General features: G+C 36.9%; 1 protein-coding gene across 1 annotated transcript in view; it reads left to right on the top strand.

Moving 5' to 3' along the window:
* LOC143235251 (thyrotropin-releasing hormone receptor-like) overlaps window positions 1-21,514 on the top strand; it is a 50,279-nt gene extending 28,765 nt beyond the window's left edge. The window contains exon 2 of the mRNA XM_076473211.1: window positions 19,785-21,514. Within this exon, the coding sequence (XP_076329326.1) occupies window positions 19,871-21,439 (1,569 nt within the window). The 5' untranslated portion in view covers window positions 19,785-19,870 and the 3' untranslated portion in view covers window positions 21,440-21,514. The remainder of the gene's footprint in view (window positions 1-19,784) is intronic.
* Window positions 21,515-22,384: the final 870 nt, after the last annotated feature.

Below are 22,384 nucleotides of genomic sequence, written 5' to 3'. Positions count from 1 at the left end.
AGTGATGGTAAGACACGACTGTCAAAACTTCTGCCTTCGTTCCTTCTGTTTGAGAAACGTAGAAACAATTTTTTAAGAACACGTTTTTGGTTTGTTTTGGGTTTTTTTTCGGAAGATCCGAAAAATATTACTTAAAGAGCGATTTATTCTAAGTTACAGAAACTTCGTTCAAAACTAGACACCGAAACGTCAAGAGCATGAGAAGAGAAATTAATATAACTTGGATAACTGTGTGTCACTTGAGATTCACAAACAAATTTTAGTATAACTTGGATAACTGTGTGTCACTTGATATTCACAAACAAATTTTAATATACTCTTCAAAAAAAGAAACGCAAAAGGCAAAATATGAGACACATTGTTAACAAGTTTATTCCGGGTAGTTCTGTATGACATGTGTGAAACTTTGCACATTCACTGCTGAACATCTAAAGTCTGCAAAGGCGAAGTTCACGCTCGCTAGTTTAACGTCAATAACGAGTATGCCCCCCGTGAGCATCAATAACTGCTTGGCATCTCCTGCCCATGGAAGCGATGAGATGACGAATCACATCCTGTGGATTGGCTGTCCACTCAGCCTGCAAAGCTGCTGCAAGCTGAGGTAGAGCCTGCGGTTGAGGTTGTCGACGTCGCAGACGTCGGTCCAACTCGTTCCAAAGATGTTCGATGGGGTTTAAATCTGGTGATCTGGAGGGCCAGGGAAGAACGTTGATGTTGTGGTGTGTCAAGAAGACAGTGGTAAGTCGGGCTGTGTGAGGACGGGCGTTGTCATGTTGAAAAACGTTGTTGACGTTCACCATGATGGGTTGCACATGGGGCCTAAGAATCTCGTAGATGGTTGCGTTCGGTCTGATCGGAAATCCTACGCATCCCTGATATGGTTGAGACAGTAGACGTCGCAGTGGTGGTCCTATCCCGAAGGTGACGTAACCGGATGTAGCGATTTTGTGCGGGCGTGGTCACACGAGGTCTGCCAGATCGTGGACGGTCACGAATTGATCCATGTTGTTGGTGACGATTCCATAGCCTTGTAATAGTGCTTGGGTGGACATTTACAGCTCTGGAAACATCTGATCGAGATTCGCCTGCTTCCAAGCGACCAATGGCATTGTTGCGTTGTGCTTCAGTCAGTCTTGGCGTAACTGTATTGCGTGTCGGTCGCTTAACACTGAGCTATGGAAACCGAGACCCCGTCACTTTTATAGTGATTTTGCACATGTTGCACTTGCAGAACATGTAGATATTTCAAACAACTTTATTGGACACGCATGCGTTTTGGCGAAAAATCCGATGATTTCCTCCGTTTTCAAAGTGCACAACTTTTATTGTCATTTTGGTCTAACAATCAGTGCCTTAACACGTGTAACATCACATACTCTGAGCTTGTAACGTTATTACGTATATTTCTCTTTAAATTAACAAAAATATCCCTTTTGCGTTTCTTGTTTTGAAGAGTATATAACTTGGATAACTGTGTGTCACTTGATATTCACAAACAAATTTTAATATAACTTGGATAACTGATATTCACAAACAAATTTTAATATAACTTGGATAACTGTGTGTCACTTGATATTTACAAACAAATTTTAATATAACTTGGATAACTGTGTGTCACTTGATATTCACAAACAAATTTTAATATAACTTGGATAACTGTGTGTCACTTGATATTTACAAACAAATTTTAATATAACTTGGATAACTGTGTGTCACTTGATATTCACAAACAAATTCTAATATAACTTGGATAACTGTGTGTCACTTGATATTCACAAACAAATTTTAATATAACTTGGATAACTGTGTGTCACTTGATATTCACAAACCAATTTTAATATAACTTGGATAACTGTGTGTCACTTGATATTTACAAACAAATTTTAATATAACTTGGATAACTGTGTGTCACTTGATATTCACAAACAAATTTTAATATAACTTGGATAACTGTGTGTCACTTGATATTTACAAACAAATTTTAATATAACTTGGATAACTGTTTGTCACTTGATATTCACAAACAAATTTTAATATAACTTGGATAACTGTGTGTCACTTGATATTCACAAACAAATTTTAATATATCTCGAAAGACTATATATTTGGCCTGGCATGACCAAGCGTGTTAAGGCGTTCGACTCGTAATCCGAGGGTCGCGGGTTCGAATTTCTGTCGCACCAAACATGCTCACCCTTTCAGCCGTTGGGGTGTTATAATGTTACGGTCAATCCCACTATTCGTTGGAAAAAGAGTAGCCCAAGAGTTGGCGGTGGGTGGTGATGACTAGTTGCCTTCCTTCTAGTTTTACACTGCTAAATTAGGGACGGCTAGCGCAGATAGCCCTCGAGTAGCTTTGCGCAAAATTCAAAACAAACAAAAAAAGACTATATCTTGCGATGGTGCACGTTCAGGCAGACGACGTAAAAATGCTTGCATTGCTACTTCGATATCCCTAATATCTGTTTCTTGAAGACCTCGATAGGTTGAAACCATGCTTCATTAACATAATATGTTCGTCTACCAAATCTATGTTATTTCATATCTTATGCACAGAATTTGTAGCGGTCATGTTGACTAAATGAACTGTTTCTTAACCGTTATTATTATGTACTACTTGTTGTTATAGCGTCTAAGAAACGCATAAAATATTTCTGGAAGTTCTTTCATGAATATTTATACAGTGTTAATGTTAGAATATTGACAGTTGGTACATATAATCTATCTTTCACGGATATTATTTGTGTATATTTTTTCTTACAGGATGAATCATAATTTAGTTTTCTTTAATGTAGACACTGAAATATAATTTTTAAATGTCTTTACGACTTAAGGTATGGTTCCAGTGAAAACGTTTCGTGAGTAAACGATAGCTTCCAAAAGATTCTCAATATCTGTGAAGAGTGGTTTGTTTGTTTTTTTTTCTTTCCTTTTTGCCTAAAATATCAAATCTTTGTAATCTTGTAACGAATATCAAACATTTTGTAGTCACACGTTAGAGGCTCGTTCAAACAACGTTTGGTTTGAATTTCGCGTAAAAATTCACAATTTTTTTAGTGTAAGACTAGAAGGAAGGCAGCTAGTCATCATCACCCACCGTCAACTCTTGGGCTACTCTTTTACCGACGAATAGTGTGATTGACCATGACATTATAAAGCCCCCATTCGCCGAAAGGGCCAGAATGTGTGGTGCGACGGGGAACCCGAACTCTCAACCCTCAGATTACGAGTCGAGTATCTTAACCCCCTGGCCACGCCGAGCCGTCAAAAAAAGGTCATTCCGTTTACAAAATTTTCAAAAATCAGGAGTTTTTTAGAAGTTAATAATAATCAGGTCAACTCGACTTAGACATTTGAACTTTATCTTTTACGTCTCATGAAATATGGGTTGAAACTCCAACATTTGTTACAGAAAGATATAAGCATAACATGATTACAGCAGATATTTTTAACATCGAAAAAAGCCAGAAATAACAGTGGATATACGGGTGTACAATTACATCTTTTTGTGTTCGCTGAAATTTAATTTTATTTAATTAATAATATTGTGTTGAAATTCTAGTTAATTTATTCTCAAAAGGCGTCGCCACCAGCATCAAATTTCTATCCTGTTATTCTCTGTCCGTTGTTGTTTCTGAAAATCGTTTTTCAAGTTTCATTTGATATGAAATTAAGGCATTCGCATAATTATAATAATAATTTCACTTTTATTCTTTTTTTAATATAAGCCTTTAGTCCGGGTCAAGGTTTATTTAGGATTTATGTATGTCCGTCCCACAGAGTTTGAGTTGCTAACTAGAAGGAAGGCAGCCAATCAACAACATCCCCTGCCTTTACCGTTTAGCCGTGTTAATATCTGGAAAGCGTGAATTATGTCTACCAGAATCGCGTCTTGAATCCCAGATCCTACGACCGCATCCTGAAATGCTAAGATTTAGGCTACGCTCTATCCGCTAATTCATGGAAAATTCCCAAAGTTCTGTTAACAGTTAGTTTTTTTAAAGTAATTTTTTTATAATGAAAACAAACATGTTTTGTTTTTAAACTACACCATGGGCTCGCTATGCTCTGCCCAATACTCCTATCAAAAGCCGATTTCTAGCCTTGTAAGTCCGTAAACATACCACAAACAAAAAGGAAACTCGAATAAACTAACAATGCGCAGATAGCACTCGTTTAGCTTTACGCGAAATTCAAACAAACAAAACAAAGTATCAATCCGTGGCCCTTACCTACGTCCTTTCTTTGATGTTTTCTTTCTTCTTAGCCCGTCATGGCCAGGTAGTAAAAGCACTCAACTCGTAATCCAAGGGTCGCGTTATAACGTGACGATCAATCGCACTATCCGTTGGTAAAAGAGTATCCAAAGAGTTGGCGGTGGGTAGTGATGACTAGCTAGCTGCCTTCCCTCTAGTCTTACACTGTTAAATTAGGTATGGATAACGCAGATAGTCCTCGTGTAGCTTTGCGCAAAATTAAAAAAAAATTCTTCCTAGAGAACATTTCAAGTTTCTCACAAAATTGATGATTTTAGAATGATATGTAGACGTGAGAGATTCCTTTTTCTAATTACTTTTTAAATCTTCAAAAACTGCCTCAAATGTTGAAGTGTACATTATTGTATATTCTACAAATATTATTTTAAATTATGAAAAACCAGTTAGTGTTGAGCTTTGAATATTAGCCGTTTGAGTAATTTAATCAACAAATAAGTGGTTAAAACCAAAATACAAGACATATAATAGAACAACCCCACACCACATTACAAAACTATTATTAAATTTAAAACAAGTGTTTTCCAAGCGCAAAATCAGGTTTTGATACCTATGACTTGTACGGCACAAGTAACTTACTGTGTAACGCAAACTCTAAAAAGTTACCATTAAAACATAGGTGTGCTAACATTTTTTTAAATAAAAGTTAAAGTTAGTGTATGAAGGTGTAGCCAACAATGTGTTCGAACTTGAGTACAAATCGATACATAAGCCATCCTGTTAAAGTAAACCTTTCACAACGAATGTAGTTTAAAATGCAGATATTTTAAATTGATTTCAACAACAAAAGAAGTTATTTCAAACGATATTTCCATGCTATGGAACATCCACGAGCAGAAGAAACACGTTTCGGGAAAGGTTAACGTTACAGCAGATAGCAACTTCGTTAGATAAATAACTCTGGGTTTGGGTTTCATTACAGATAGCCCGTGAACTGTCCGTCAACTGTCAGACTGAGTTTCTCAGATCTGTACTGTCGATTTTATTACTTTCTTGATAACAGTGAATAGAAATAACTCACAGTAACTTTAAGAACACTCCAGAGAAACTACACACGTGTGAAGAATGTATTAACATTTCCACGTGTTTGAGATCTTTTAGCTACACAACACGTCTGACGTTAGTGCTGGATGGAAAAATGATTCACGACTTTATTTTTTAACTTAAAGTATTTCGAAATTTGCAACAACGACTTTGTATTAAAATCATAAAGTTTTGTAATGAAAGATAACCCAGTTCCATCTGTGAACATTTTAAATGTGCAGATATGAATAAACTTTCGTAGTTGTATCCAAAAACAATTATTGGACGTAATTATATCACACTGACACAAAATTCGTACTTTTTGTTTTACGATATTTTTTTTCTGGTTTCTTTCGAACAATAATATGATGTAGATTTGCTTTCGTTCACGTTATATTATTGGTTTAGAGAAAACGCCACTTTGGCTATCTAGTCTTTGCACTGTGGGAATCGAACCTCGGATTTTAGCGTTGTTCCACCGAATGACACATTATATGAATAGTTTTACATAAGTCTCCCTCTGGGACAGCAATAAATATACGGATTTAAAACGCTAAAATCAGGGATTCGATTCCCCTTGATGGACACAGCAGATAGCCCGATGTGACTTTGCTATAAGAAAAATACAAAGACAGTTCTACATAAATTCAAATGAAGTATTTGCATAAATCAATTTAACAAGATCTTATTTAAATAATTTATGGCTCAAAATACCATAAAAAACACATTTTACAAGTAAATCAAAATCTTAAAAGGTAGATTACTCCGTCAACTTGTAAGTTCCCTTTTCTTGAAGAAAAAAAAAAAATTTTGGGAGAAGATAAATGTGGATATCCAGTAGTGACTCCAACCAAATCAGGAGGTCGAGTATCATTCATGTGGACTACCAAGCCTTCTGGAGTACTTCCAGAGCTTTTCCAAATTCTGCATTGGAATACTATCAGTATATTTATGGACAAATCTAGACATATTTAAACCACACTAACAACATTTTCTTACAACTCTTTCTAAAGCTAAAATATCTCTATTCATATGTTAATGTCCAACCCAGTACAACATTGGTATTTCTACGGACTTATAACGCTATAATCAAGGTTTCGATACCCGTGGTGGATAGAACACGGCACAGTGTGTAGCTTTGTGCTTAATAACAAACAAACAAACAGAGTTATGTTTATGTATATATTTAGACACTCTCACGTCACAGCTCTGTAAATGTTATAGATTGTCAAACCGACAAGTGATTCCATAACGTTTTTGAGATTTGAAGTTTAGAATATATACTCTTCAAAAAAAGAAACGCAAAAGGCAAAATTTGAGACAAATTGTTAACAAGTTTATTCCGGGTGGTTCTGTATGACATGTGTGAAACTTTGCACATTCACTGCTGAACATCCTAGAGTCTGCAAAGGTGAAGTCCACGCTCACTAGGTGAAGTTTAACGTCACTCAACGTCAATAAGAGTATGCCCCCGTGAGCATCAATAACTGCTTGGCATCTCCTGCCCATGGAAGCGATGAGATGACAAATCACATCCTGTTGAATGGCTGTCCACTCAGCCTGCAAAGCTGCTGCAAGCTGAGGTAGAGTCTGCGGTTGAGGTTGTCGCCGTCGCAGACGTCGGTACAACTCGTCCCAAAGATGTTCGATGGGGTTTAAATCTGATGATCTGGAAGGCCAGGGAAGAACGTTGATGTTGTGGTGTGTCAAGAAGACAGTGATGAGTCGGGCTGTGTGAGGACGGGCGTTGTCATGTTGAAAAACGTTGTTGACGTTCACCATGATGGGTTGCACATGGGGCCTAAGAATCTCGTAGACGGTTGCGTACGGTCTGATCGGAAATCCTACGCAGCCCTGATATGGTTGAGGCAGTAGACGTCGCAGTGGTTGTCCTATCCCGAAGGTGACGTAACCGGATGTAGCGATCTTGTGCGGGCATGGTCACACGAGGTCTGCCAGATCGTGGACGGTCACGAATTGATCCATGTTGTTGGTGACGATTCCATAGCCTTGTGATGGTGCTTGGGTGGACATTCACAGCTCTGGAAACATCTGATCGAGATTCGCCTGCTTCCAAGCGACCAATGGCGTTGTTGCGTTGTGCTTCAGTCAGTCTTGGCGTAACTGTATTGCGTGTCAGTCGCTTAACACTGAGCTATGGAAACCGAGACCCCGTCACTTTTATAGGGATTTTGCACATGTTGCACTTGCAGAACATGTAGATATTTCAAACAAATTTATTGGACACGCATGCGTTTTGGCAAAAAATCCGATGTTTTCCTCCGTTTTCAAAGTGCACAACTTTTATTTCATTTTGGTCTGTCAGTCAGTGCCTTAACACGTGTAACATCACATACTCTGAGCTTGTAACGTTATTACATATATTTCTCTTTAAAATAAAAAATATTCCTTTTGTGTTTCTTGTTCTGAAGAGTATATATATATAAACTAAAACGTTTAGCTAGAATTAAAGGTTCGGTTTGGTGTGAATTTCGCGCAAAGCTAAACAAGGGTTATCTGCGCTAACTGCCCATAATTTAGCAGTGTAAGATTAGATGGAAGGCAGCTAGTCATCACCACCACCCACCGCCAACACATGGGTTCTTTTAACAACAAATAGTGGGATTGACAGTAACATTATAACGTCCACACCGCTGAAAGGACGAGCATGTTTGGCTTGACAGGAATTCAAACCCGCGACCCTCACATTACGAGCCGAACGCCTTAATTCACCAGGCCATGCCTGCCAAGAATTAGAGGAACTTAAGATAACACTGCATAACAATTTTTTTTTTAATTTTTGCTTCCTGAAAGGTTTTTGCTGATTGTGACAGGTACCTTGTGGGTATGCACAAATATAGTTTTGGTTTTGCTTCATCACGTAGGAACTCTGAGAAATAGACAGTTAAATGATTATCGGCCATAACGTATTTAATCGCGTTTATATTTCTAATTCGCTATTAAGTTCAACATGATTAAAAGTGTTTTGCTCCTGATTTTTGTTTGTATTTAATGTCCGGTGCATCACGTTGCAGTGTCCAACAGTAGTCAGCAAGCATTGACGGATTCCAGTTGCCTTAATATCGTTTTTCCATTGTAGCAATGTCCTGGTGAAACTGAAGATTTCGATGAAACGGAACGTGATGGGCAAATTTGGATGTGATTTTCGTGATCAGCAGCCAAGAATCTATAAGGAACACCCAACAGTGTTCAAGAAGCACAAACTATGTTGTGCAATGTAATTAAACATGAGGATCCCCCAACCACCCGGGATATATTAACGCCCTTAACATTTTTGTTGTGAGTCAACCACGTGTTGTTAAATCTATTATATGTAACAGATAAAAAGTAACAAATCAATAAGTTAGAAAGTGATTTATTATAAATCTCTAATAATATAAACGTTTCGTCTATGCGCTAAGAATTACTATATTTCGTTTCAAAAGAAACGTTCTTTCAGCTTCCTAACAGTCCAGAAAAAAAAATGTTTCTAGAAAACTAAATAACCAACTTCAGCGGTTTCATATATCATTTTTAACCTCGGTTTTAGTATTAACAGAGCCAGCTATACTTCGTTCTGTTACACTTTATGATATGAATACAGACTGTTCTGGTTTCTTGTGACTTAAGAAAGAACTTAAAGTCAAAATATTGTAATTGAAATGGAACAAGAAAATGTATTGTTACGTGTGTTTGTGTGTGTTTTTATGGCAAAGCCACTTCAGGCTATCTGCTGAGCACACCGAGGAGAATCAAACCCCTGTTTTTAGCATTGTAAATCCGTAAACTTACCGCTGTACTAGCATGGGGCGTATTGTTATGAATTGTCAAGAACTTCGACATTCTGTGAAAAGAACCGAAAGGGCACATTAAAGCGACGTGCCTTTTAAACGATTTGTTTGTTTGTTTTGAATTTCGCGCAAAGCTACTCGAGGGCTATCTGTGCTAGCCGTCCCTAATTTATTAGTGTAAGACTAGAGGGAAGGCAGCTAGTCATCACCACCCACCGCCAGCTCTTGGTCTACTCTTTTACCAACGAATAATGGGATTGACCGTCACGTTGTAACGCCGCCACAGCTGAAAGGGAGAGCATGTTTGGCGCGACAGGGATGCATACCCGCAACCCTCAGATTAGGAATCGCACGCCTTAACACGCTTGGCCATGCCGGACCTTTTTTAAACGATGCTCACATCGAAATGGTGAACACACATTTATTTTTAGGACTCATCAAATTTCACCAGAACGAATCTGTATTTTTGTTTTAAATTCTTTATAAGTTACACCATAAGACTTAACTATGAAGAGAAATTCAGTTTGCTATCCTGACCTTAAACAATTACTTTCTGTTGTGAAGGCATCGTTTTCCATAATGAATGAATGTCAGAATTCTGGTCAAGGTTTTAAAAAGCTTTTCCAAACCATTTGTTCGTCACCTGCAAAACAAGAGAAAGCCTGGAACTTATTAAAACATTGTATCCTTGACGGATGGCTTTTCAGCATTACGTCTAATGAGTCATGCTGGAGATAGAACTTTTTCGTCAGAATAATTCGACCTTACATCCGTTTAATTTACTTGGAGTTATTGTTAGAAGATTAATTAAACTTTGGATGTGTGTTAACTTTCGTACTTACCTAACTAGTGTGGTTTACATTTTATTCGATGAAATATTATTTGATAGCACGGTTCTGAGCGTTAAAATCTGCTTCGCTTCGTTTCTTTGTAGGCCCAGCATGACCAAGCGTGTTAAGGCGTGCGATTCGTAATCTGAGGGTCGCGGGTTCGCATCCCCTTCGCGCCAAACATGCTTGCCCTTTCAGTCCGTGGGGGCGTTATAATGTGAAGGTCAATCCCACTATTCGTTGGTAAAAGAGTAGCCCAAGAGTTGGCGGTGACTGGTGATGACTAGCTACCTTTCCTCTAGTCTTACACTCCTAAATTAGGGTCGGCTAGCACAGATAGCCCTCGAGTAGCTTTGTGCGAAATTCAAAAACAAATAAACAAACATCGTTTCTTTGTGGGTAGTTGGGTATGTTGACCCAGGAGGGTCAGGTGCAATAAAACCTCTTCCTTCATCCCTAGCTTTAATTTCAGCTTCTACAATGTTGTAGTTGTTGAGTAACCCACAGTTCTCTGGCCCTTTTCAGGGCAATGTCCACATATTGTCTTGAGTTACCATTTTTTTATTTACGTTTTTTATTTTCTTCTTTTATATTTGTTTCATTATTATTATTTTTAATATTATATATATATATATTTAACAAAGTAAAAAGAGAGAAAGAAAGAAGAAAAAGCTATGAATATTATACCAGTTCTAAACGTCTAGTGCATGGTGGCCAGCTTGATTTAAATATATATTCACAGAGGAGAGGAACTTAGGACTATGTTCATCACGTACATCTGTCGAGATCACACAATAAATCATTTTTATGTCAATTTTTATTAAAATAATTTAGTGCATTATGCAAGAGTCTATCGGATACTGTTTCTACGTTTGCATACTTGTACATGAATGTGGATGAAGTACTGAGTGGTACTTTATAAGCTGAAGTTAAGATTGAATTTTGTATTTTTTGTAGTTTGTGTAGTTGTTTTCGTGTTATGTTTACCCAGGCTGGACATGCGTATTCTATAATAGGTCTAAGGTATGTTTTGTAGATTTTTATTATATTATCAGTTGATGTGCCTCGGATTACGAGTCGAGTGCCTTAACCATCTGGCCATGCCGGGCCCACCTGGCGAACTATGAAAAGCGTTTAGCTAATAACAGTGGCTTCAGTATGTCCCCACAGGCACAGAAACTGAGAGGAGCAGGAACTAAGTCAAACGGGATTCCAAATGGCCTGATGAACTTCATAATTTCTGACAAATGGTATGAATGAAGGGAGGCTCAATTATTTTTTATGCGGGGGAGCCTATCTGTTGTAGTTACACCATTTGTTGTAGTTACACCATCCCTTGTAGTTACACAATCTGTTGTAGTTACATCACCTGTTGTAGTTACACCATCTCTTGTAGTTACACAATCTCTTGTTGTTACACCATCTGTTGTCGTTACACCACCTGTCGTAGTTACACCATCTCTTGCAATTACACCATCTGTTGTAGTTACACCACCTGTTGAAGTTACACCATCTCTTGTAATTACACCATCTCTTGTAGTTACACCACCTATTGAAGTTACACCATCTGTTGTAGTTACACTACCTGTTGAAGTTACATCATCTGGTCTAGTTACACCACCTGTTGCAGTTACAACATCTCTTGTAGTTACACAATCTGTTGTAGTTATACCACCTATTGAAGTTACACCATCTGTTGTAGTTACACCACCTGTTGTAGTTACATCATCTGGTTTAGTTACACCACATGTTGTAGTTACACCACCTGTTGAAGTTACACCATCTCTTGTAGTTACACCACCTGTTGTAGTTACACCATCTGTTGTAGTTACACCACCTGTTGTAGTTACACCATTTCTTGTAATTACACCATCTCTTGTAGTTACACCACCTGTTGTAGTTACATCATCTGGTCTAGTTACACCACCTGTTGCAGTTACACCATCTCTTGTAGTTACACCAACTGTTATAGTTACACCCTCTCTTGTAGTTACACCACCTGTTGTTGTTACACCATCTGGTCTAGTTACACCACCTGTTGTAGTTACACCATCTCTTGTAGTTACACCACCTGTTGTAGTTACACCATCTCTTATTGTTACACCATTTGTTGTAGTTACACCATCTCTTGTTGTTACATTACCTGTTGTAGTTACACCATCTCTTGCAATTACACCATCTGTTGTAGTTACACTACCTGTTAAAGTTACACCATCTGTTGTAGTTACACCACCTGTTGTAGTTACACCATCTCTTGTAGTTACACCATTTGTTGAAGTTACACCATCTCTTGTAGTTACACCACCTGTTATAGTTAACCCTCTCTTGTAGTTACACCACCTGTTGTTGTTACACCATCTGGTCTAGTTACACCACCTGTTGTAGTTACACCATCTCTTGTAGTTACATAATCTGTTGTAGTTACACCATTTCTTGTAGTTACACCACCTGTTGTAGTTACACCATCTCTTATTGTTACACCATTTGTTGTAGTTACACCATCTCTTGTAGTTAAACCATCTGTTGTAGTTACACCACCTGTTGAAGTTACACCATCTGTTGTAGTTACACCACCTGTTGTAGTTACACCATCTCTTGTTGTTACACCACCTGTTGTAGTTACACCATCTCTTGTTGTTACACCACCTGTTGTAGTTACACCACATTTTGTTGTTACACCATCTGTTGTAGTTACATCACTGACCTATAATACTTGTAATGATATTTACGGTGGACTACATTTTTTTTCTCAACATTTTTCTCACCTTCCTTTATGGATTCCCAATAATACATTTTTTTCTCACCTAGTCCTTTATGGATTCCCAACAAGAGGTTTCTTAAGATATCGTTTCAAGTTTATCACTTGCTACTGTCCAGGTCATGACCTAGTCAGGACTATGAAAGTCGAAAGTGTACGCAATATGACGCAATTCCATTCCAGCCAAGAGGCAGGTGGGCACGGAGATGGTTACGTCCTCCTCATCTGGCAAGTGATGTGAGAAGGTAGAACTGACGTGTAATGAAAACGGGTGTGTAGAAGAAGGAACTGGATGTGGTATGAGCGTGAACTACGTGGATTTTTTTTGATTTTTTCAAATCAATTTGAAACATTATTTATACGGATGGAGCACAAAAACGTCAAATTTTCGATGTTTAATACCGAAAACTACACAACAAACTTTTGAAACCTAAATGATCTGAGAGTTCTATTAGAAAACACACAACATCCCGGATTCATCTCCACACACACACACACACACCCTTTAACTTACTTAGTGATATCATGTCATACAACTACTACTCTGTACGTGAACTTAGTTCCAGTAAATCAGAATAAGGTAGTTGGAATTGAGGAATGTCCAACCAGTATTTTGGTTAATCAGTATCTATAGCTATGTCGCTTTAGTCATAAAAATTGAATAATACGGATTAAAACGTACGGTTGCCTTTATCTGGTCTTTTCGTTGTTGTCCAATGACTAATTCAATGATAACGCTTTATACAGTTGGTACAATTACCACCACGGATTGTTTTATTTACGGTTTTTACTCAATTTGGACATTAAATATCTCGTTCGAAACAGCTGAGATGTGCTAACTTCCATTTGTTGTGTTACATTTCATTTCCGTTTAATTAGAATTAAAAAACTCCCAAGTATTCGTAAAGCAACCAAACACTTGTTTATTTTAGCGCATATTCACACAATTGGCTTTCTACTTTTCGTCCACCACATGAAGTTGTGCCCGGATTTTAGGGTTGGTAGTACGTAAACTTGCTGTTGACCCGCTAGGAGGAAAGAAGTTACTTTTTTACACACAGAAAGATGTATTAAGAACGATTTTCTTCAACGGTATGTGGCGTTTGTTTGTTTATTTATTGATAAGCACATTGGACTGTCTGTGTTGTGCTCACAGAGGATATCGAAACCCAATTCTCAACGTGATAATTCTTCAGACTTAACGCTGACGTACTGAGGGTTACATGTAGGGAAAAATATCTCTTTCCCACTCCCCGAACATATGTCCAGAAATATCTTTAAACTCGTTTCTGTTTATCTGTCTATACAGAGAATTACGAGGTTGGAGTCAGAAATAGACTTCTTAATTTATTTATCTGATTAATAGACTACAACAGAGAAAGCTTCTAAAACGTACTAAAACATTATTTCTCCTATATAATAAAGAACTGACAGGCGAGGAATCATGCCTTAATAACGTTATTAGAAGACAGAGCCACCTACCGCAGTTTTCCCATCGAAAAAAATTTGGGGCGATAAGCAACCCAGATATTGAGAATATAAATATCTACTTTAGGATCTTAAAGGAGTTAAGTAAATTGCTCTGGTTACTTACGAAGCTCTTGGACGTATTAATGTGTTTAAGGGCTAGCGAGCATAATAGGCTTGTTTATTTATACGTAATGTCTATTAGGAACTTCCAGCAAGAACTAATTCCAAACGTTTTAACTTTCGGAAAACTTTGTAACTGTATAAGAAAATTTCATAAGTACATAATAAACAGAGATAATAGAAATGTGTTTTTCATAAAGTAAATAGTTTAACGATTAGTTTATTGAGTCTTACCATGTAGTCGTCATAAATACAATAAATACATGTATAATTGCCATAAATGCATGTCTAATCGTTATAAATCCATGTGTAGTCGCCATATATACAATAAATACATGTATACTCGCTATAAATGCAATAAATAAGCGTGTAGTCGCCATAGATATAACACATGAATGTGTAGTCCACATATATACGTGTGTAGTTGTTATAGAGAAGTTTGATACATAGATGAATATTTCTATTATTGCCCAAATGACAACAAAAATATACAATGTAATAATCGTTATCTAAATAGACCAAATCATAGATCTCAAGCCTTGCTCATAACTTTCACTGATCTAGAGCTATTGGCCAGAGGGATGGTAAACGATCAGTAGCATCCGTCGTTGAATAATCCTAACCAAAAACAGAACTGACCAACGCTCTTATGACGCACCAACAGCAAATCGCATCTAGATCCTTGGACCTTTCGATACGTGCGGGACACGCTAATGCCAAGTTGTGGCCAAGTCATTTAATACTGAAACCAAAACCTATAGATAAAAAATACATTTTTCTTACTTCGTTTACGGGTGAAAGGGGTAACTATGAAAACTATATAAAGTACAGTTCTAAGTATGACCCATAGGGCCCTGTTGCATATACTTTAAAATAATAATTTTTTTTAAATTGAAACTAGTAACTTTCTTGCAGGTGTCGCCATTCTATTGACATGAGGCCCGACATGGCCAGGTTAAGGGTTAAGGCGTTCGACTCGTAATCTGAGAGTCGCGAGTTCGAATCCCGGTCGCACCAAACATCCTCACCCTTTCAGCCGTGGGGGTGTTATAAAGTTACGGTCAACCCCACTATTCGTTGATAAAAGAGTAGCCCAAGAGTTGGCGGTGAGTGATGATGACTAGCTGCCTTTCCTCTATTCTTACACTGCTTAATTAGGGACGGCTACCGCAGATAGCTCCCGTGTAGCTTTGCGCGAAATTCGAAAAGAAACAAAACAATCTATCGACATGAGTTGCTTTAATTTATCATGAATTCATAAGTTCATAACCTTCTGAACTTTTCCATTGACAATTTTATTCATAATTTCAAGTGTGACTGTTCTGCAATAAACACAAATTACAAACAGCGACCTCTAGATTTAGATATCGAGTCAAAAATGTTCTCATATACATTTTTACTTCATATGTGTTTTTCGTCATAACGAGATGTTGAATCAGTTACCAGAAGAAAAATAGGGTTAAACCTTGTCTTCAACGTGCAATTACAAGGTTCATGAATCACCATAAATTGATTATAAAATGAAACAAAAACGCCATAAAAAGATAAAAAGAGTGCACAATTTCTAACTAAATTATCATCAAAGAGCATTTGGATTCATAACATTAAATATAGATCCCCTGATGGTACAGCGAAAAGTCTACGGATTTACAATGCTAAAATTAGGGATTCGATTCACATTGGTGAATTCAACAAATAGCCTGATGTGATTTTGCTATATTAGTTAGTTTTACTCACTTCTCCTCTTGTCAAAGTTTTATCGAACCTATTAATTAGTTTTGTTGAGCTTCACTTCTTGTCAAAGTGTTATCGAACCTATCAATTAGTTTTACTGACTTCACTTCTTGTCAAACTCTTATCGAATTAGTTTTACTGAGCTTCACTTCTTGTCAAAGTGTTATCCAACCTATTATTTAGTTTTACTCACTTCACTTCTTTTCAAAGTGTTATCGAACCTATCAATTAGTTTTACTGACTTCACTTTTTGTCAAACTCTTATCGAATTAGTTTTACTGAGCTTCACTTCTTGTCAAACTGTTATCCAACCTATTATTTAGTTTTACTCACTTCACTTCTTTTCAAAGTGTTATCGAACCTATCAATTAGTTTTACTCACTTCAAGTCTTGTGAAAATGTTATCGACTTGTTTCACAGTTCTTGTTATTGCTCCTGTTGAAGGAAACTTTAACAGGAGCATGTATGCTGCAGACTTATAAGGGTAGAAATTCGGTTTCGATGTCCGTGGTGTGCAAATAACCCATACTGTAGCTTTGTGCTTAACGGCAAAAAAAACAACATATTCCACAAAATAATAGTAAAATGTATGTTTACATTCTGACCTTCCATCTTTTATACGTTATTTACTGTCGAAAACAGGGAATCAAACACTGCAGGCTCGGCATGGTCGGGTAGTTAAGTCGCTCGACTCGTAATCCTATGGTTACGGGTTCGAATCCCCGTCGCACCAAACAAGCTTGACCTTTCAGCTGTGGGAGCGTTATAATGTTACGGTCTGTTCCATTATTCGTTGGTAAAGGGGTAGCCCAAGAGTTGGCGGCGGATGGTGATGACTAGCTGCATTTCCTCTGGTCTTACACTGCTAAATTAGGGACAGATAGTACAGATAGCCCTTGTGTGGCTTTGCGCGAAATTCCAAAAACAAACAAGTAAGAACACTCAAATAGTACAAAACTAATTATCTTCTTATTGTCTCTGGACTAATATAGCAGATAAAAAAAACAGCTTCTAGAATAAAATAAACGTAATAAAGACATGCAACTAAGCTGTGATGAAACGTGGAAAATGCAAGGTAAGGGTTAAAGTTTATTTGCAATTCAAAAGTGATCACACAATTAATATTTCAGTGAAAAGACTTTATTTTATCAGGTATTGTAACACTTTGTATAATACCTACATTACATGTATCGATGGAATTATATGTTTGATACTTTAACAACATTGGTGGAACTGTATGTTTGATATTTTAACAACATTGTTGGAATTCTATAGTTGACATTTTCAATCATGATACATTAAAATTATTGATAGAATTCTGTGACAAAGACCTTACTTCCTTTTGATAAATAGTTCATCATAACTTGTCGCACGATATTTAATCGCTCTGAGTTATCTAAAGAACGGAAAGGCTTACCATACAATTTCGGTATTCATAAAGTTGTTTTATAAGAAAAGTCGCGGTCTATTCCGTTTGGTTTGTAATAATAACAACAGTTAGTACCAAATATTGTTAATGGAATTCAGGTTTAATCAGCACTACGATGAAGCCCCAGCAACAAGGCCCGTCGTGTCTAATATATTTAGTGTTATTTTATGTCTCTGCCTAAACGATAACGGATGAAGAAATCCCAAATTAACGATAGTTTGCGACTATTTTTTGATTGGCTGAAAATACACATCGATATTTCAAATTATATTTAAATATATATATATATTTCCAGTTTGATTAGCAAGTGCTAACTCAGGTTATATTCCCCTTTTTTAATTTTTCTACTACGGTGGAATAGGACAAATGCATTTATAGTGGATTTCTCGTCATCAAGAAACCACGAGACTATACAATTGGTTTTCTGTGCTCTGGCCCCTATGAGTATCGAAATCCAAATTTTAACATCCTAAGCCTACAGACTTTTCACTGAGACATTGGGAAGATGGGGGGGGGGCTATCTTAAGATACCTATTGATTGTTTTAAGTTGGTATCGTTTCAGTATTCCTGGCTCCCGGCAAGTACAACGGTAAATCTACGGATTTACAACACTAAAACCAGGAGTCCGATTCCCCTCGATGGGCTCAGCAGATAGCATGTTGTGGCTTTACTATAAGGAAAATACACACAAACACTCAGTATGCCTGTACTTCATGTCACACTAAGTTTCGATACTCGTGGTAGGCAGAGCACAGATAGCCAACTGTGTAGCTTTGTGTTTAACTTCAAACAAAGAAATACGTATTGCCTGGTTATTTGTCATCAAATTAGACTCTTATAAGAAACCTTCAGTTTCCCCTGTCATTGACTTAATAGTGTCTTTAAAGATTTGTTTGTGTGTAAGGTGTTATAAATCAATTTTCTAAACATGTTCTATTCATCCCTTTGACATTACTTTAAAGTCGCAAACTATTATCGTATTTTGAAATTACTCTGCACCTCTAGTGGCACAGTGGTATATCTGCGGACTTACAACGCTGGAAATTGGGTTTTGATACACGTGTTGAGCAGAACACATATAGCCCATTGTGTATTTTTGTGCTTGGCTACAAACAAACGACTAAAACAGTCTCCACTATAATTATTTATTTATTTCATGGTTCAGTAACTCTGTTTTAGTTTGGGGGTATCGTTTAAAACATTTAAAGCCTAACTTAGTTATTTTAACGTGAAATAATTTCCAGACAATTATTCCCTTTGATATCTTTTCGATACCACTAGATATAATAATGTTTCATAATATTTATTATAAAACTTTTCAGTTTTCCTAAATATATTCAAATTCTACTATGCAGTTAGAAGTAGCCTTTGACTTGGCGGTGGCGACTAGCTGCTTTTACTCTAATTAATCACTTCTAAAGTAGGTACAGTTTGCAATGACAACCCTCGCGTAGCTTTGCGCGAAATTTAACAAACATATTTAGGGGTAAAAAATCTATTATTTGAATGATCTGGTAATTTTTGCAGTAGAGACCAATCAGTTGTCCAATATAAGAAATTGCTATTGGCATTAACTTCAGTTGACCTTAAAAAAACACTTAGGTAACGCATCATTACTGTAAATCATTCTAACATTAAGCTGTGAGTGCGTTATAAGAGTAACAGCGTATCCTTTATCGTGGATGGCATGTGAAAGGTGCATCTAATTGGATGTCTTCCCCCTGGTCAATAGTTCAAAATGTGGAACGGTGAAATATAGTCTTAGTAGTTCTGCTATAAATGCAAGATACGTACGGAAATAAACATTAAAAGAAGAGAAATATATTGTTTATTATATAAACAAGCGAAAACTAATTAACTAAGATGCTGCTTTTATTCAAATTAAATTATACATTGTTTGTGATAAATTATTATTTTGTTTCACTAGTTGCAACTGAATTATATCAACTCTGTAACTCAGAACGACTGGTATGGGTATGTACACTTATCTCTCCTTATCAATAAAAGTGTTAATACCCACACCAGTCGTTCTGAGATACATTTTTATTTCAAGTGGGTTTCTCATCATCAAACATTATATCAATTCTTTTGTTATTTCAAAATATTATTGATCGTTTATTAATTTTAAATCATAAAACAGTTCTGTTTCATAAATTTTTAATCAAACGTTTGTATGTAACTAAACACAAAACAACACAATGGGCTATCTGTGCTCTTCCCACCACGACAATGGCAACCCTTGTTTAGTATTGTAAGTTCGCAGACGTAGGTTAACGATTGATTGTTGAGAATATTATACATAATTTGGTCCTTATTTCAAACAGACCTCTTAACAGTTTTTTTTCTTTTTTCAGGTTTCAACAGCTATAATAAACGAAATCCTCCTTTCTGATACTGCACTAAGCCTGCTTTATTTCTTCCTGAGTTTTACTTCCACATAATGTCCTCTCAAATGATATTTCCCACAGACTGCACGAGGAGCAATCGACGGCTTACATATGCTAATTGTTCGTCATACAGTACAGACTGCTTTCTTTCTAATTGTAGTAATACATTCTGGACCAGTGCCAACCACACACTTGTCGTTTCAAACTTCACCGAAACAGCGATTGGAGTAGACGAAAAACTCGAAGAATTTCGAGAACAGAGTCGTTTCTGGATTCAGCGAGTTCTGGTTCCTGTCATCCTTATTGTTGGTCTAATTGGAAATACCATAACGATAGTTATACTGACCAGGCGGCGCATGCGTTCCTCTACCAATAATTACTTAGCAGCTCTAGCTATCTTTGATATGTTATATTTAATGTGCGTTTTTGGTCTGTCTCTGTCTCATTATCCAGGGATACAGAGTCCAAGTTACGTTGTATATTGGCACATTCGGCCCTTTGCTATTATGTTAACAGACGCTTGTAGCAATACATCAGTTTGGCTAACAGTGACCTTTACGATAGAGAGGTACATTGCAGTTTGTCACCCAATCAAAGGAAAAGTATATTGTACAGAGTCTAGAGCAAAGAAAGTCATTGCCTTTGTTTCCCTGATCTGTTTTTTCTTAACCTTGCCAACTCCATTTGAGTGGACCGTCATTGAAATCACAGATATGGATACAAATAAAACTATGATGACTATGGATTTTTCGGACTTTGGAAATAACCACCTCTACAAAACAGTGTACTATACCATGACGGCCATTTTGTTCATCTTTGTCCCACTTTTTCTTCTTGCCATATTCAATTCCTTCCTCATCAGGTCGGTTCACCTTTCTAAGATACAACGGGACACCATGACACATCACAGAGAGTCAAGAGATTCTCTCCAACAGGAAAATAAAATTACAATCATGTTGATTGCTGTAGTTGTCTTATTTTTTGTCTGTCAGCTTCCAACCGCAGCAATATTAGTCTATACATCCTTACATACCGTTCCTCCTCATACCAACAAAGAGGCTCTTCTTCTGGGACTAGGTAACATCTTCAACTTTTTGGTGTGTATCAATGCAGCTGGAAACTTCGTCTTGTATTGTTTATTCAGTCAAAAATATCGACGGACTTTTCTTCAGACATTCTGTCCGTGCATCAAGAGTAAGTTGGTCCGTTTACAGTCCGTGTACCAGAGATCCGCGTATAGTAACGTGGACGACAGCTTGCGGTCATCTAGAACCAATGTGGTTCGTCGATCGACACTCAACAGAGTTAGCAAGCCATCGTGTTCTGGAAACTTTCGAGAATCTGAAACTAGCAGGCGTGAATGTCTGGACATTACTGACTGTCACAGCTCTATTGTTCTTCCTCTGACCCACGTGTCCAGTCATCATGATGAAGAGGAAAGATCCATAGTGAGAAAACATACAAAATTTCCCTCGATTTTTAGTAGTCAGTGGAAGCAGATGTTGGGTAAAAAAAAAGAGTGTGGTCAGATAAAAAACGTGACCTATCAGGAAGAAAACGAAACAGCAATCATAACTAACCCTAAATGTATGCTTACTATAAACGTTCATTCGACAGTATAAGTTTTTGATGTGTTTATCCTCTTCGAAATTATTATTTTCTTCGATATAATACTGTCTTCTTGTCAGAAAAATTAGAAGAACCAGTTTGGAATATGTTGTATTCTGAAGTCAGGTCTCATGTAAATATGTTGTTAACAAATGTACTTATCTTACTTCCACTGCAAGATCTTTAGCCCTTAATAAATAATTTAGAAAACTTATTCGTGATTCACTAACACTAACCTTTAAAGTGACTACAATATTTCTATCTACTGTATGGTTAGATTTCTTATTCTAGTTTAACAGGGATGGCGAAAAAAATTCTTTTGAAGTTTTGGTGTTATTATTACGTGGTAAACCTCAAGAGGCTATTTAAAACAGGCGAAGAACTACTCATTCGAAAAGTAAAAGTGAAATATTTTAATCCAATACTTCAAGCGTGAGTTTCAGGAGCTATTAGATCTCTCAATTCTTGGAGAACATCATCCACAAGTCAGTGTTAACATCAAAGTTGTTGCACAGATGTTGCAAAATATTAAACTAGTGAGAAGTTTAATATATTTAATATACCGAGACTCACTGTTGTGAGAACTGAAAAACAAGAACAGCTAATAAGCCACCCCTATTGAGAAAGTGTTTATGTTCAGGAAGGAACACTCAAAACACTTGTTAACAGTTATTATTTTGTGGTATTCAAAGCACAGAACAGGACTTGATAAGAACAGGATTGGTGCGAGACAATACTTTAAGTGCTAGAAATGTGCCCATCCACCAGCAGCCAATAAAATTGATGGTAAGTGTGTTAAGTAATGAAATGTACATAAAATCAAGAAATGTTATTGTTATTCATGACTCTAAAGTGTTTTAATTGTAACAAATAACACAATATAAAGTACAAAGAATTTATCCAACTTAGTAATTGGGACAAAAATGTTCGGGTGAAACGTCATCTTTCTTTGTCAGTTT

The sequence above is a fragment of the Tachypleus tridentatus genome, chromosome 12 (genome assembly GCF_004210375.1).
Source record: "Tachypleus tridentatus isolate NWPU-2018 chromosome 12, ASM421037v1, whole genome shotgun sequence".
In the NCBI taxonomy this organism is placed as follows: domain Eukaryota; kingdom Metazoa; phylum Arthropoda; class Merostomata; order Xiphosura; family Limulidae; genus Tachypleus; species Tachypleus tridentatus.
Note: the sequence above shows the minus strand (reverse complement) of the source record. Positions and strands in the feature narration are given on the sequence as shown.